Genomic DNA, 16,554 nt, shown 5'->3' on the forward strand with positions numbered 1-16,554 from the left:
AATAGATAGCCCATAGTATTACTTAACTGCTCCGAAGAATTAGAGAAGCCTTTGTGGGTTTGGGCCAAGCTAACATCCCATCAACAAACTTTTTGAAAATGCTTAGTCAGTCTTCAAGACACTACAGTTTCTATCTTTATACTTGATTATAATTGTCTTAAAATATATAAATATATGTACTTCAGGAATATAATTATACACACACACACACACACATTTTCTGCCTCAAGTTTCATTCATGCTGTCACAAAAGGCAAGATTTCAACCACTTTTTTACAATATTCCACAGAGTATATGTTGATGAGCATATAGACTGTCCCTATACCTTCATTACTGTTAATAGTGCTGTGGTGAGCATAACAGTCTTATTTCTTTTCACTTTTGTAAAAAAATATTTATTTATTCCCTTTTGTTGCCCTTGTTTTATTGTTGTAGTTATTATTATTGTTGTCATCATTGTTGGATAGGACAGAGAGAAATGGAGACGAGGGGAAGATGGAGATGGGGAGAGAAAGATAGACACCTGCAGACTTGCTTCACCACTTGTGAAGTGACTCTCCTGCAGGTGGGGGGGGGGTGGCTCAAACCAGGATCCGATTTACACTTGTCCTTGCACTTTGCACCACTTGCGCTTAACCCGCTGTGCTACTGCCCGACTCCCTTCAATAAATTTTTCCCTTTTTATTTATTCCCTTTCATTGCCCTTTTTGTTTTATTGTTGTAGTTACTATTGTTGTTGTTGTTGGATAGGACAGAGAGAAATGGAGAGAGGAGTGGGAAGACAGAGGGAGAGAAAGATAGACACCTGCAGACCTGCTTCACTGCCTGTGAAGCGACTCCCCTGCAGGTGGGGAGCTGGGGGTCAACAGGATCCTTTGCTGGTCCTTGCACTTGCCATGTGTGCTTAACCTGCTGCACTACTGCCTGACTCCCTTCTTTTCACTCTTTTATTTTCAAAATTTATTTATTTTTTTATATATGAGAAAGGGAGGAGAAACCAGAACACTGATCAACTATGGCATATGGTAGTGTCCAGGGTTGAACCTGGGGGCTCAGTTATTTAGTTAATGCTCTTAGTTGAGCTATTCTCCCAGGCTCAGAGTATTATCATCAAATTAGTAATTTCATATGATTTGGCTAAATATCCAGAAGTAGATAGTTGGGTCCACTTAATAGCTTCAAGAAACTTCATTCTGTGTGTCATGTAATATGCCATAACAGGATGTCTCCAGGCTTTCTGGGGAAGGAGGAGTTATAGGATAACTGTTCTGTGTATCTTCTTTCTGTGGTCTCAATTGTGTCAATTTCTTTAGGACCCTGCAGCCATCTATGCAAGGTTGAAGAAGGCAAATGGTATAGATGTAGACTATGAAGATGCTATGTGAAGTTATGACTGATTCCGTTCTTTGGAAACCATCCATTTCTCCATACTGCAAAATCAATATGTTCTTCAAAGGTACTAGGGAGTTAGCTGTCCAGTCCATTTAATTCAATTGCTTTCTCCTTGAGATTATTCTTGAATCTACTAAAGAGATGAATTTAGCACAAGTCCAGCAGAGATAGTTCAGGAGAACTAACATGGAGAAAGTAGTGGGAAGGACTTTGTTTCTAGAACCATGCTTCTGATAGTTCTTTTGTGCACAGATGAGTTTTATTCTAACTTCTTTTCACAAGATGACATCAAAACTAGGGATTTTCATGTTTTGATGCAAAGAAGCTTAAGGGTGCACAAAGACAAGGCCAGTGATTTTACAAGATTGCTTCACAGAGGGCTGTATTTATTGTTTTTGCTCAAGTGTTGTCATTGCTCAGGCAATATAGAACTCCAGTGGTACAATTTATATATGTAAATCATTCTCTTTATACATAAAACATGTAACTGAATGCAATTGGTGTGGATGGGTCATTGTCATCAAATTGGAATTAAAACCAAATCTACAAAGCTACACTCAATTCTAGTGGTATTTTGTATACTTTGGTGGATTTAGATGCCCCTGAAGTTTTAGGGAAATGTAATCTTCCTAGGCTTCTTTATACTGAGAGTTCTGAATGCAGCCTCTGGAAGACCTATAGATATAATTGTTGCTTTATAGCTTAGACCAGGGAGAACAGATGCAACTGGTGGCACAGCCATATACAAATAATAGAGGACATAAATTATGGTGATGTTGTGTATGATACAGCAAATCCTAACAAAGGTATTTTTCAAAGTTAACCCAATTGCCAAATAATATGATTATAGCAATAACTATCTATTGCCTTCTTAAACCCCAAGACAGCAGGAACATCATGCTTCCTCTATATAACCTATATTTTCCCAGTCCTGGAACCTCTAGAGTGGGGCTCATTTTCCTGCATGCCTCTCTCAATTCATGCCAAGTGATATTGCATCTGCTGATCCCAACCTAATCAACACAACAAGTACCACTCTGTATGCTTCACTTCAGACTGTATCCAGAGAAGTCAGGCATGGAATGTCATCCCTTCCTCCTCATTACTCAGGTGAGACCTTTCCTTTCATAGGATTCTCTAATTCCATTCCAGGTGGTTCATTTCTCCAAAAAGTCCCGAAACCTAGATATAGACCCGATCCCATGAGATAGGGTATATATTTACATGTATCCATAAATCAGGGCAAAATATATACCTGAATGCAAAAGTAGGTTCATGATTACTCAATACCTTCTTTGGCTTTATATGCTAACTCTCTTTTCAGCCACCAGCTTTCAGATGCTAGCATGATGCCAACCAAACTTCCCTGGACAGACAACCCCACCAATGTGTCCTGGAGCTCTGCTCCCTGAGAACCCCATCCACCCCACTAGAAAAAGAGAGAGGCAGACTGGGAGTATGGATCAACCTGTCAATACCCATGTTCAGCAGGGAAGCAATTACAGAAGCCAGTTCTTCCACCTTCTGCATCCCACAATGACCTTGGGTCCATACTCCCAGAGGGTTAAAAAATAGGAAAGCTATCAAAGGAGGAGTTGGGATACGGAGTTCTGGTGGTGGGAATTGTGTGGAGTTGTACCACTCTTATCCTATGGTTTTGTCAGTATTTCCTTTTTATAAATAAACAATTAAAAATAATTATTCTTTTATTCACAAACTTTTTTACAATATGGGTTGAAGTATTTATTTTAATTTTAAAACAATAATATGCTGTTATAAATTAGAAGAGTTTTATATAAAGAATCTTTCCTATAGTCTTAATACCATAAGTGATACTACAAAAATATTCAGTATTTTTTAAACCTCAGCTCCGTGTAATTTTGTACAAGTACACATGAAAATGTTTAGGTACTTAGGATATGTAGTTCTCTGTAAGTTTTCTACATCTTGCTTTTGTCCATTTGATGACTTCATTTGTGTATTTATTAAGCTATAATTTACAATAAATGAAATGCACAAGTTCCGTCATTCATATGAAATCCCATCAGTTTGATAAATACACATGTAAATAAGAAAGCCAAACTGCTATTATGATATAACAAATTTACATTACCCAGAACTTTCCTTCATATATTTCTTCTCCCATTACATTTATGTTCCTCTAAACTATTGGATATTATGTTTCCTTTCTCTCCTTTCTCTTCTTTTATTTCCTTTTTTGCCATCAGGGTTATCACTGGAACTCACTACTTATTTGATAGAGAAAGACATCAAAAGGGAAATAGACAGGAGAGACACCTGCAGCATTGCTCCACCACTTGTGAAACTTTCAACCACAAAAGATTTGAATCCTAGTCTTTCACATCCACACTCAACTGGATATGTAACTGAACCCCACCTTTTTTTCCTTTTTATTTATTTATAAAATAGAAATACTGATAATACTATAGGATTAAAGGGGTACATTTCCACACAATGCCCACCACCAGAAATCCATGTCCAGTCCCCTCTCTTGATAGCTTCCCTATTCTTTAACCTGCTGTGAGTATGGACCCAGGATCATTGTGGGGTGTAGTATGTAGAAGGTCTGGCCTCTGTAATTGCTTCTCTGCTGAACATGGGCATTGGCAGGTTGATCCATACTCCCAGCCTGTCTCTATCTTTCCCTAGTGGGGCAGGGATCTGGGGAGGTGGGGTTCCAAGACACATGGTAGGATCATCTGTCCAAGGAAGTCGGGTTGGCATCATGGTATCATCTGGAATCTGGTGGCTGAAAAAGAGTTAGGATATAAAGCACAACAAATTGTTGACTAATCTTGAACCTAAAGACAAGAATATTGCTGATGAAGATTTGGGGTCTCCGTTTTGAAAAAAACTAGTACGTCTAATTTAGGTATATTCCAAAGGGCCATGACTTTACTAGGTTTTACCTTCAACTGATATCTAATATGCAGGTGGACCCACATTATTGTCTGGGGAGATGGTATCATAGTTGGTAAAAGCCTATCCCTAACCCTTTTTTCCTCTTCTCCTTTTGCCATTCCTCTTCTCTCCTCTTCCCCCTCCCCCTCTCAATGCATCCCCTTCCTCTCTCTCCTCTTCTTCCTCCCTTTCTCTCCTCCTCCCCTTCCTTTTCTTTTCTTTTCTTTTTTTTGCCTCCAGACTTATTGCTGGGGTTCAGTGACTGCACCATGAATCCACTGCTCCTGGAGGCCACTTTATCCTCCTTTTGTTGCCCTTGTTGTTTTATTGTTGTTGTTATTACTGTTGTTGTTATTGATGTCGTCATTGTTAGATAGGACAGAGAGAAATGGAAAGAGGAGGGGAATAGAGAGAAGGGGAGAGAAAGATAGACACCTGTAAACCTGCTTCACCACCTATGAAGTGACTCCCCTGCAAGTGGGGAGCCAGGGGTTTGAACCGGGATCTTCACGCCTGTCCTTGCGCTTTGCACCATGTGCGCCCAACCCGCTGTGCTACCGCCCGACCCCCTCCTCTTCCTTTTCTTCCTTTTCTTTCTCTTTCTCCTTTAACCAGAACACTTAATTTGTGGCTTATGGTGGTACCAGAGCCTGAACTTAGAACAACTAGTGCCTCAGGCATAGAAGTCTGTTGCTTAACCCACTGTGCTATTTCTCTGCCTTTTAATGCTTTCTGCATTTTTTGGTGATGGGAACTTTTGTCTGCTCTCTCACTCCAATTTTTAAAAAGAAGTAAAATTTAAAGACAGTGAATTTAAGTATGTGCAAATAAATGTTTCAGTTTTCTTTTTTTAGCTTCTGAATTACTTTTCTGGCCTGTTCTATTAGATTCTGTTTTATACTATAAGCAATTATTCTATATTCCTATTACTTTCATAATTTTATTTCATATCCACACAATTTGTCACATATGTATTTAATTTACAGTAAGAACATGACCTTTTATATTTTGGAATGTGTATTTCTTTCTTCTTTATTTTTAATTTAAAAGTAGTACAATAAGTTTATTTTCATGCAGAAATAAATCATTAGCTATTAATTTAATAGTCTGATTTTACTTTTTATTTTTAAGATATTTTCTTTTATTTAGTTTTTTTTCATGCATTTATATTTTTCCAACTCAATATCACTTTATTGAGAAGAAGTTGATTTACAAGATTTTTTTTTTGCCACATTGGTACATGGTCACATTTCCACAAAATAGTATAACCTATCTATAAGCTGGCAATGGGCTGCTAAATAGGACAAAGGAGATCTGGAAGTGGCCTTGCTGGAACTAGCTGAGGTTTTTTTTTTTTTCTTCCTCTACAACCTCCTCTCCAAAACCACCCCTCCGTGCCAGAGGTGGCTTACTCTGGTAAAGGGAAATAGCTACAGACAAAGAGGCTTTCTGGTGGAATTTACTTTTTATCTTAATGCTATTTTATTTTATTCAGATAAAATATTTTTATTTTGTGAAATTTTTGCTTTAGTGTTACAGATCTTCAGATATTTTTTTTCTTTTCTTTCCTCTTCTTTTCTTTTTGCTCTGATGCCAAATGAAATATTGTGTTTATCCTCAGGCCCATCTTGCACATCCCAGACTCTGTGAGGGGTATATTATTATTATTATTATTATTATTTATAAAATGGAAATATTGACAAGATCATACTATTAGAGGGATACGATTCCACACATTTCCCACTACCAGACCTCCATATCCCATCCCCTCCCCTGATATCTTTCCTATTCTTTACTCCTCTGGGAGTATGGACCCAAGGTCATTATGGGGGTACAGAAGGTGGAAGGTCTGGCTTCTGTATTTGCTTTCCTGCTGAACATGGGCACTGACAGATTGATCCATACTCCCAGCCTGTCTCTCTTTCCCTAGTGGGGAAGGTAACTGGGAAGGCGGAGCTCCAGGACCCATTGGTGAGGTCATCTGCCCAAGGAAGTCAGGCTGACATTATGGTAGCATCTGTAACCCAGTGGATGAAAAAGAGTTAAGATACAAAGCAGAACAAATTGTTGACCAATCATGAAACTAAAGGCAAGAATATTGCAAATAAAAATTTAGGGTCTCCATTTTAGGAAAAAGCTAGTAGATCTATTTTAGTTATATTCCATGGGCCCCATAACTTCACTAGTTTCTGCCTGAGCCTGACATCTAATATGCAGGTGGACCCTATGTTCTTGCCTGGGGAGATGGTGTCATAGTTGGGAAAGGGCTAGAAAGCTGCATCAGGGAAGAGAGTAGTTTCCAAATATGGGGAAACTATATAAATATTGTTAACTGAAAACCTCATTGATTTGTCTGGGTCTCATATTCATCACAGGAGCATGTGCAACCTGTGCTCCCTGTAGGTCTCAGCTCACATTCTGTGGTCACAGCTAGAAGCAGACACCTGCAGCACTTCTTCACTGCTCAAAAAGATTTACCCCTGCAGGTGAGGGCAGGGGGTTGAACCTGGGTCATTTTGCTTTGTAACATGTGCATTGAACCAGGTCTACAACATCCCAGCCCTGAAAGCTAATTCTTAATAATGCTTACTAAAATGAAAAGTTCAATTGAAGAAAAATTCAACAAACTTAAAGAAAGCATAAAAGCATGACAGAAAATCATACAACCATAACAGAAGTAAGAGGGACAAAGAATGTAATAACAGGGGCTAGGTGGTTACACAACTGGTTAAGTACACATATAACCATGCATAAGGACCCAGGTTCATCTCCTGGTTCCCACCTGCAGAGGGAAAGCTTCATGAATGTGAAACAGTGTTGCAGGTACCTCTCTGTCTCTTTCCCTTTCTATCTCCCCCTCTATTTCTTTTTGCTCTATCAAAATAAATAAATAAGCTTAAAACAAAAGATGGAGGATGGATGGTAGCACACCTGGCTGAACATGTGTGTTACAATGTACAAGGACCCAGGTTTAAGCCCTCGTCCCCACCTGCAAGGGGAAAGCTTTGCAAGTGGTGAAGCAGTGCTGCATGTGTCTCTCTGTCTCTGTCCCTATCTTCTCCTTCCCTCTTGAGTTCTGGCTGTCTCTATCCAATAAATAAAAAGATTAAAGAAAATAAAAAAGAAAAAAAACTTGATTAAAAAAAGAATGTAGTAACAGACCTACAAAATTTACTGGAAGGATTCACCCACAGAAAGACAGGAGCTGGGGGCTAGGTCGTGGTGTACCTGGTTAAGTACACACACTAAGTGCACAAGGAACCAGGTTCAAGCCCCTGGTCCCCCTGTAAAGGGAAAGCCTGACAAGTAGTGAAGCTGGGCTGCAGGTATCTGTCTCTCTGTCTCTCTCCTCTCTATCTATTCCCTCTCAATTTCTCTCTGTCTATTCAATGATTAAATGAAAATAAAAAATAAACTGTTGTTTGAAAAAGAAAGACATAAACTGAATATTGAAATGGTGAGGGAGAGGAAAGTATAAAGATGGAGTTCAAAACATTAATGAAATCAATTCAAGAAACTGAAGTCAATATTTGAGAACTGAGTGATAATTTCAACAAATAATTATGAAGTACAGAAAAAATATATAAACAGAATAGCAAGGCCTGAAGAACTTTTCAAATACAGTTCATGTTGAGGTAAGAGGCCTCAGAAGTAGGAGGAGAGAATATAAACCATTATACTCTGTTGATTTAAAACTCTTGGACAGGAAAGTTTTAATAAAATAATCAAGCACTTCTCTATGAAATAGAAGACTACACTAGAAAAGTGAATATCCGAGTTATTGGGATTCCTGAAGAAGAGACAGAGAAAGTAGCAGATAACTTATTCAAAGAAATTTTAGCAGAAAAATTTCCATACCTTAGAAAATGTTCATGATATAGACATCCAAGAAGGTGAACCAAGAAGGTAAATTTTTGAAACCAAAATGACACACACCAAGATAAAGCATTGTGGAATTATCCAAAACCAAGGACAAAGAAACAAATATTGCAGGGTTCAGGAGAAAGGAAGAAAGTCACATACAAATACAGGACCATGCAGCTTTTATCATATTTCTCATCACAAATCCTAGAATAAAGGAAGGAGTAGGATGACATATTCAAAGTATTAAAGGTTGTCAGCCATGATTTCTATAGCTTGATAAATTATTCTTCAAGTATTATTTTTATTTTATATTTAAATAAATAAAGATATTTTTAAACATTCAGAAACTGAAGGAATTTGCCAATCCTTCCTTGCAAGAATTACTGAATCCCACATGAAAAGAAGCAAAGGAATTTCAACTTTTAATGAGATGCTGAGTATAGAACCAGGAACACAATAGAAGCTATGTTCATAGATACATTGTTTACAGTAGCCAAAGATAAGAAGCAGCCTAAATGTTCATCATCAGATGACTGGCTAAATAAGTTATGGTATATATATATATTCCATGGAATACTATTCTGCAGTAAAACAGATGATAGTGTATCCTTTGGGACAAAGTGGATGGAACTGGAGGTGATTATGCTTAGCAAAATAAGTAGAGATGAAAGACAACTAACAGCAGATGGTTTCACTCATATGTGGAGTCTAGAGATAAGATTTACATAAACTTGTTCCTCCCCACCCCCTCCCCCCAAAATACACGCACACACACGCAAAAAAAAAAAAAAAAACACACACACACAGAAGGAAGCAAACTGCTTGTAAGACTTGTGAAAACTGTGGTCCAAAAGATGGCACAATGCATAAAGAATAGCCTGCAGTGAGTCAGTATATGCAGCAAGCAAGTAGAAAGACCTAAAAAGATACCATAAAGTTCATAGTAAAATAGTGTCTACTTAGACTTTGATACCCTCCTCGCCTATGACACTTCCCTCACTCACTCCAAAGCTAACCTGATCAAAGTAAGGACTGCAAAAGCTGAATAAGGGCAAGAAAGTGGCATACATTAACAATGACTTTTTAGTCACTATCAGGCCACCCCATCATCTGGGCACTAGTCAGGGAGTACTGAGAGTCCCAAAAAGACATGATGAGCCTAGGCCTCGAATATATCCCTCTCTCCATTGTTATTGGTCATATATATCAGGAACAACACAATATCCCTTTGTGGGCACCCATAGGACCTTGCCCTCAACATGGATCAACAACGGTAGAAAATGTTTCATCCTCTGAAGGGAGGACAGGCAACATACTCTATGTTCCACCTGAGGAAGATGGGTCCTGAAATTGGGGCAGCTTAGAATGTTCCTACTCATGATCACAGAATATTAGCTCAAATATACAGGGATGCAGAGGTCACCATAGGCTCCTAAACTGAATATGGGCCCCAGATCAGATCAAATCAATGGGGTTTACAGTCAACAATATTTATACACCTTTCCCATATTTGGGAGGTATTCTCTTCCCTGATCCAAGTTTCTGGTCCTTTTTCTAGCCATGACATCATCTCCCTGGACAATAACTTGGGTCCACCTACATATCAGGTTTCAAGATCAGAGAAAAATTTTAAAAAGCTAGTATAATCACAGGCTCTTTGGAATATAACTAAAATACGCCTACTAGCTGTCTACAAAACGGAGACCACCCAACTTTTCATCTGCACTATTCCAGCCTTTAGGTTCATGATTAGTCAACAATTTGTTTGGTTTCATATGTGAACTCTCTTTTCAGCCACCAGGTTCCAGATGCTAACATGATGTCAAAAAGACTTCCCTGGGCTGACAATCCCACCAATGTGTCCTGGAGCCCCACTTCCCCAGACTCCTGCCCCACTAGGGATAGAGAGAGACAGGCTGGGAGTATGGATCGACCTGCCAATGCCCATGGTTAGTGGGGAAGCAATTACAGAAACCAGACCTTCCAGCTTCTGCATCCCACAATGACCAGAGGAATAAAGAATAGGAGAGCTATCAGGGGATGGGATGGGATATGGAGTTCTGGTGTTGGGAATTGTGTGGAATTATACCCCTCTTATCCTATGTTTTTGTCAGTGCTTCCTTTTTATAAATAAAATTTTTTAAAAATTAGCCCTTAAAAAAGAAGCATTAGGACTCTCAAGCTGGACACCCTGATATCAATTCCTAGTAGTACATGTACCAAAGTGATGTCTGGATATTTCTCTCTCTCTTCCTATCTTTCTCATTAATAAATATTATAAATAAATTAAATCCTAAAAATAGTAAATATAAAAAGACTTTTGAGAAAGGTGGTGTTTACCTTGGGAGATGGGAAGGTCAGGATACAGAACTTTGGTGATGGGCATGGTGTGGAACTATATGTTGTAATCTTACAATCTTGTTACAAATTATTAATAATGAATTATTAAAAAACAAAAATATTAAATATCAAAGACAGAGAATATTAAACATATCTATAGAAAAGAAAAGTAACATATAAGGAAATTGTCATAAAACTATCAACTGATCTCTCAATAGAAACTAAAAGTTAGAAAATAATGACAAGACATATTCAAAGTTTTTAATGGAAAGGATCTCTACAGAAGAATACTATGTCTTGCTATAATGTCAGTCATATTTGAAGAAGTGATGAGGAAACTTTCAGATAAACATAAAAGAAATACATCAAAAGCAAGTCAGTTCTATAAGAAATACTAAAGGGACTTTAAATAAAGGAAAATACTAATGATCTAATTATGTCCCATTTGTTCATTCTTGCATTAGTTTTCCTTGACGATCATACTGAATCTCCAGATAAATCTTTTATGCAAGCTTCTGGAATGTACTAGCTATGCTTTCCTCTATGTATTTTGTGTCTTTAGTTTTGCCATAATACGATGCATTATTTTCATTATTTCTCTCTCTCTCTCTCTCTCCCCCCCCCCCCACGCCCCTCTCCAGAGCACCAGAGCACTATGAACCTGGGACTTTGGAGCCTCGGGCATGAGATTCTCTTTGCAAAACCATTATGTTATCTACTCCTGCCCTGTTTACATTATTTCTTTCCAGGTAGTCTGTAGAAATAAAATTTTGTTTTGTATGTTTATTTTATGTTCTGAAACTTAACTGAATTTGCTTGTTTCTAAGAGTTCTGTTGGATTTTCCTTATATAAGATCCTTTCACCTACAGATTGTTTTAGTTATTACTTTCCAATTTTCATATGCTGAAAAATGGAAGTATATTGATTTGTATATGCTGCATTTATTGATTTGCATATTATTAACCTAAGTAGCCTTATATCACAGGTAGTAATACTGTTTGATCGTATCTTATCAATACATTAATTTTGACTTTCTGTTGTTTGCATCTAAATCATCTGTAATATTTTTTCTACAATTTTTTCATTAGGTTTCTGCTTGACTTTGGTTTCACAATAAGCTGTGAAATTCTTTTCCTTGTTTCCTGTATCTGAATCCACTCCTACCACCACCATTCTAAACAGTGTGTTGTAATTTCTATATTCCTGAGCTTCCACAAAAGCTTTTTGCTATTAAGGAAATGGGTAGTTTCAGCTGTGTGTCTAAACTGATACCACTCTGATCCAATTTCCTCATTAATTACAACTTTGTATTTCTTCTTGCTAGGGTTTGTTAGTCCAGTTGTCCAAAAAAAAAAAAAAATCTAAATGCAGAGTTTAAGAACACAGTTTTGCTTTTAACAGTTTTCTTGAAGGGCCATTGTATTGTAGCATTATGTGAGTTTCAAGTTTGCCTTATTGGAAATCAACATGTGCCACCCCCACCTTTTGGTTTATACCACCCTGAACTCCTTGGCCTTTCTGGTAACCACCAATTAACTTTATAGTACAAAAGAATTTTTCTATCATCTCAGCAGTTTTAATATAAAATTGATAAACTTTCATGTGTTTATTTATGGTTAAAATTAGAGTTACATTTATTTTGAATATATAATGTTTTATTAATTATGCTAAATACGTTAACATACTTAGAAGAACTGTACCTGGCACTAATTTGTGTTCAAAAAGGAAAGCACTCTCTGTTGTCAATGCTGTCTCTCACTGGGGGTGCTGGGAAATTGTGCCGATGAAGTCACATCTGCCATGTTGTCCCCTCAGGCTACTGCTAGTTCCCGAGAGAGTTGGGACATTCTTGGAGTGCCTGTTCAGCCATGTTGTGCCCTCAGGGCATTGTCTATATCCCCGCGATATCTGGAGTGCTTTGGTTACTCCTTCCCCCTCCCATTCTCACGGGAGTTATTATCCTATCCTGGAGTGCTATGGTTACTCCTCCCCCTTCCCATTCTCCTGAAAGCTACTCCTATAAAAGCCCTTATTCTTCCTCACATCGTTCTCTTGCCAGCGCTTCACTCCAGTGTTCAGACACAGGAAAGGTTACTGCCTGAGGCGGCCATTTTCGCTACCTCCACGTGGCCCAACCTGCCTCTCTAGCACCCAACTCTGAGGTGCCAGTGCAAATAAAGATTTGTGTTTCCTCTTCGCTCCGGACCCCCTCAATCTCTTCTCCGCGGCCCGCTACAACAATATGGGGGGACAGAGAGGGAGAGAGAAAGAGAGACACCAGAAGACCTGCTTCACTGCTCCTCAAGGACCTCTATGCAGGTGGGAGCAGGAACTCGAACCTTGGTCCTTCCATATTGTAATTTGTGCACTTAACCACTGCCACTGTCCAGCCTGTGTGTGGTTTTATTTTATTTTTATTAATTTTTTTTATTTAAGAAAGGATAAATTAACAAAATCATAGGGTAGGAGGGGTACAATTCCACACAATTCCCACCACGCAATCTCCATATCCCACCCCCTCCCCTGATAGCTTTCCTACTCTCTATCCCTCTGGGAGCATGGACCCAAGGTCATTGTGGGTTGTAGAAGGTGGAAGGTCTGGCTTCTGTAATTGATTCCCCACTGAACATGGGCATTGACTGGTCAGTCCATACTCCCAGTCTGCTTCTCTCTTTCCCTAGTAGGGTGGGTCTCTGGGGAAGCAGAGCTCCAGGACACATTGGTGGGGTCTTCAACCAGGGAAGCCTGGCCTGCATCCTGATGACATCTGGAACCTGGTGACTGAAAAGAGAGTTAACATACAAAGCCAAACAAATTGTTGAGCAATCATGGACCCAAAGCTTGGAATAGTGGAGAGGAAGTGTTAGGGGGATACTCACTGCAAACTCTAGTGTACTTCTGCTTTCAGGTATATATTTTGCAGTAGTTTATGGATACGTATGAACATATGCTCTCTCTCACAGAAACTGGTGTATATCTAGGTTTTGGGACTTTGTTAGAAAGTGAACCACCTGAGATGGAATTAGAGTATACTATGAAAGGAAAGGTCTCACCGGAGTAATGAAGCTGAAGGGTTGTCATTCCACATGTGAAGTCTCTGGACACAGTCTGAAGTGAAGCATGTTGAGGTGGCAATCTTTGCATTCGTTAGGTTGTGATCAGCAGATGCAATATTATCTGATATGGATTGGGAGAGGCATACGGGAAAGTGGGCCCTATCCAAGGGTTCCAGGACTGGGGGAAGTAGAGGCTCTTTAGTGGAGATGTGAGGTTCCTGCTGTATTAGGGTTCCAAAAGACAACAGATAGTTAATGTTATCATCACATTATTTGGTAATTGGGTTAACTTTGAAAAGTCCTTTTGTTAGGGTTTGCTGTACAGTACCCAGTATCTTGTATGTAGCTGTGCTATTGGTTGCTTCTGATCTACTTTGTCTAGGCTTTTGAGAGAGTCCGCATATCAAATACACAGCCTATATATTAAAAAGATTCAGTCTGCATTTTAAAAAACTTCGAGACATACAATTAATTTCCCCCTCTCATAATTAACTAGTGATTTATATGACTACATTTTACTAGGAGTGTACATAAACACCATTCCCACCACCAAAAGACTGTGACCCATCCCTCCCACCCACTCGCACCCCCCACTGGACCAGGAAGCTGCATGTCTACCCCTCACCACAGGGTTTTTACTTTGGTGCCCTACTTACAATTTAGTCAGGTCCTGCTTTTAGTTTCCCTTTCAGATCTTCTTCCTCAACTTCTGTTGATGAGTGGGATCATCCCATACTCATCTTTATCTTTCTGACTTAGCTCACTTAACATAATTCCTTCTAGCTCTGTCCAAGATGGGTCAGAGAAGGTGTGTTCATTGTTCTTGATAGCTACATAGTATTCCATTGTGTATATATACCACAGCTTTCTCAGCCACTCATATGCTGTTGGGCACCTGGGTTGCTTCCAGGTTTTAGCTATTATGAATTGTGCTGCTATGAACATAGGAGTGCCCACCTCTTTTTGGTTGGGTGTTATGGAGTCCTTGGGGTATAACCCCAGGAGAGGAATTACTGGATCATATGGAAGGTCCATGTCTAGCCTTCTGAGAGTTTTCCAGACTGCTCTTCACAGAGGCTGGACCAATTTACATTCCCACCAGCAATGTAAAAGGGTTCCTCTGTCCCGACAACCTCTCTAGCATTTGTTGCTGCTGTCCTTTTTGATGTATGCCATTTTTACAGGAGTGAGGTGGTATCTTAGTGTTGTCTTAATTTGCATTTCTCTGACAATCAGTGACCTAGAGCAGATAGTGAGAGTTTGACTTCTTCCCTTCCAATCTGTAATCCTTTGATTTCTTTCTCTTTTCTGATTGCTATGGCAAGAAATTCCAATACTATGTTGAAAAGTAATGGTGATAGTGGACAGCCCTGTCTAGTCATCTGAGGGGGAATGCTTTCAACTTCTGTCCATTGAGTATGATGTTGGCTGTAGTTTTGCTATATATGGATTCCCTTATCTTGAGGAATTTCCCATCTATTCCCATTTTTTGTAAGGTTTGAGCATGAATGGTTGTTGAATTTTGTTAATGGCTTTCTCGGCATTAATTGAGATAATCATGTGGTTTTTGGCTTTGCTTTTATTGATGTGGTTAATGACATTGATTTTCTTATGGATATTAACCAGCCTTGCATTCCTGGGATGAATTCCATTTGGTCGTGATGAACAATATTTTTGATGTGCTGCTGTATCTGGTTGGCCAAGATCTTGTTTAATATTTTGTCATCTGTGTTCATCAGAGATATTGGTCTGTAGTTTTCCTTTTTTCTCATGTCCCTATCTGCTTTTGGTATCCTGGTGATGTTGGCTTCATAAAAGGTGGAAGGGTATGTTCCTGTTTCTTCAATCTTATGGAGAAGCTTAAGAAGTATGGGTACTAGTTTCCTGAAGGTTTTGTAGAATTCTTTTGTGAAGCCATCTGGTTCAGAACTTTTGTTGTTGGGGAGATACTTAATAATGGTTTCAATTTCTTTGTCTGTGACTGGTGCCTTTAGATTTTTTAGTTATTCTTGGTTGATTTTTGTAAGGGCATGTGTTTCTAGGGATTCTTCCATTTCTACCAGATTCTCTAGCTTGGTGGCATATAGTTCTTCATAGAAGTTTCACATGATTTTCTGGATTTCTGTGGTGTCAGTTGTGATAACTCCTCCATCATTTACAATTCTATTAATTTGAGTCTTCTCTCTTTTTTTGTTTGGTGAGTCTGACTAGGGTTTTGTCAATTTTGTTTAATCTTTCATAGAACCAACATTTGGCTTCATTGATCTTCTGTATGGTTCTCTTATTTTCGATGTTGTTTATTTCTGCTCTAATTTTATTGATTTCTGTCCTTCTGGTTGCTTTAGGGTTCCTTTGTTCCTCTTCCTCTAAGTCCTTGAGGTGTGCAATAAGGTCTTTTATTTGAGCTTCTTCTTGTTGTTTAATATGTGATTGTATGGCTATACGTTTCCCTCTCAATACTGTTTTAGCTGTGTCCCAAATATTTTGATAGGTTGTGTCTTCATTTTCATTTGTTTCCAGGAACATTTGAATTTCTTGCTTGAGTGACTCTCTAAAACAGTGGTTATTAAGGAGTATGTTGTTTAGTTTCCAAATTCTGTGACTTTTAATAATTTTCTGTTTGCTGTTAAATGTTAGTTTTACTCCACTGTGGTCTGAGAAGATACTTGGGATGATTTCAATGTTCTTGAATTTATGATGCTGTCTTTGTGGTCTATCGTTGAGTATGTGTTATGTGGATTTGAAAAGAAGGTGTATTCCAGTTTTGGGGGTGAAGGACTCTGAAAATGTCCAAGAGGTCTAGTCTGTCAATCTCTTCATTTAATTCTCTTGTATCTTTGTTGATTCTCTGTTTTGTTGATTTGTCTAAGCGTGAGAGTGGGGTGTTAAAGTCTCCCATTATTATTGTATTACTATTGATGTATTTTTGAAGTTCTTTCAGTAGGTGCTTGATGTATTTAGATTGTCCCTCATAGATGT

General features: G+C 38.6%; 1 protein-coding gene across 2 annotated transcripts in view; it reads left to right on the forward strand.

Moving 5' to 3' along the window:
- The window catches only part of LOC103128140 (Fc receptor-like protein 1), a 72,980-nt gene that overhangs the window by 55,407 nt on the left and 1,019 nt on the right, over window positions 1-16,554 (forward strand). Inside the window, exons 11-12 of one of the 2 annotated variants that reach the window (XR_009552504.1) lie at window positions 1,314-2,502; window positions 11,160-11,267. Coding sequence is in view for 1 of the 2 variants with exons in the window: in XM_060201436.1 (XP_060057419.1) it covers window positions 1,314-1,385 (72 nt within the window). In the remaining variant the exon portion in view is untranslated. Of the gene's footprint in view, window positions 1-1,313; window positions 2,843-11,159; window positions 11,268-16,554 lie in introns of those variants that run through there. The other variant, XM_060201436.1, reaches the window with a different exon arrangement.

This window comes from Erinaceus europaeus, chromosome 11 (genome assembly GCF_950295315.1).
Source record: "Erinaceus europaeus chromosome 11, mEriEur2.1, whole genome shotgun sequence".
Lineage (NCBI taxonomy): Eukaryota > Metazoa > Chordata > Mammalia > Eulipotyphla > Erinaceidae > Erinaceus > Erinaceus europaeus.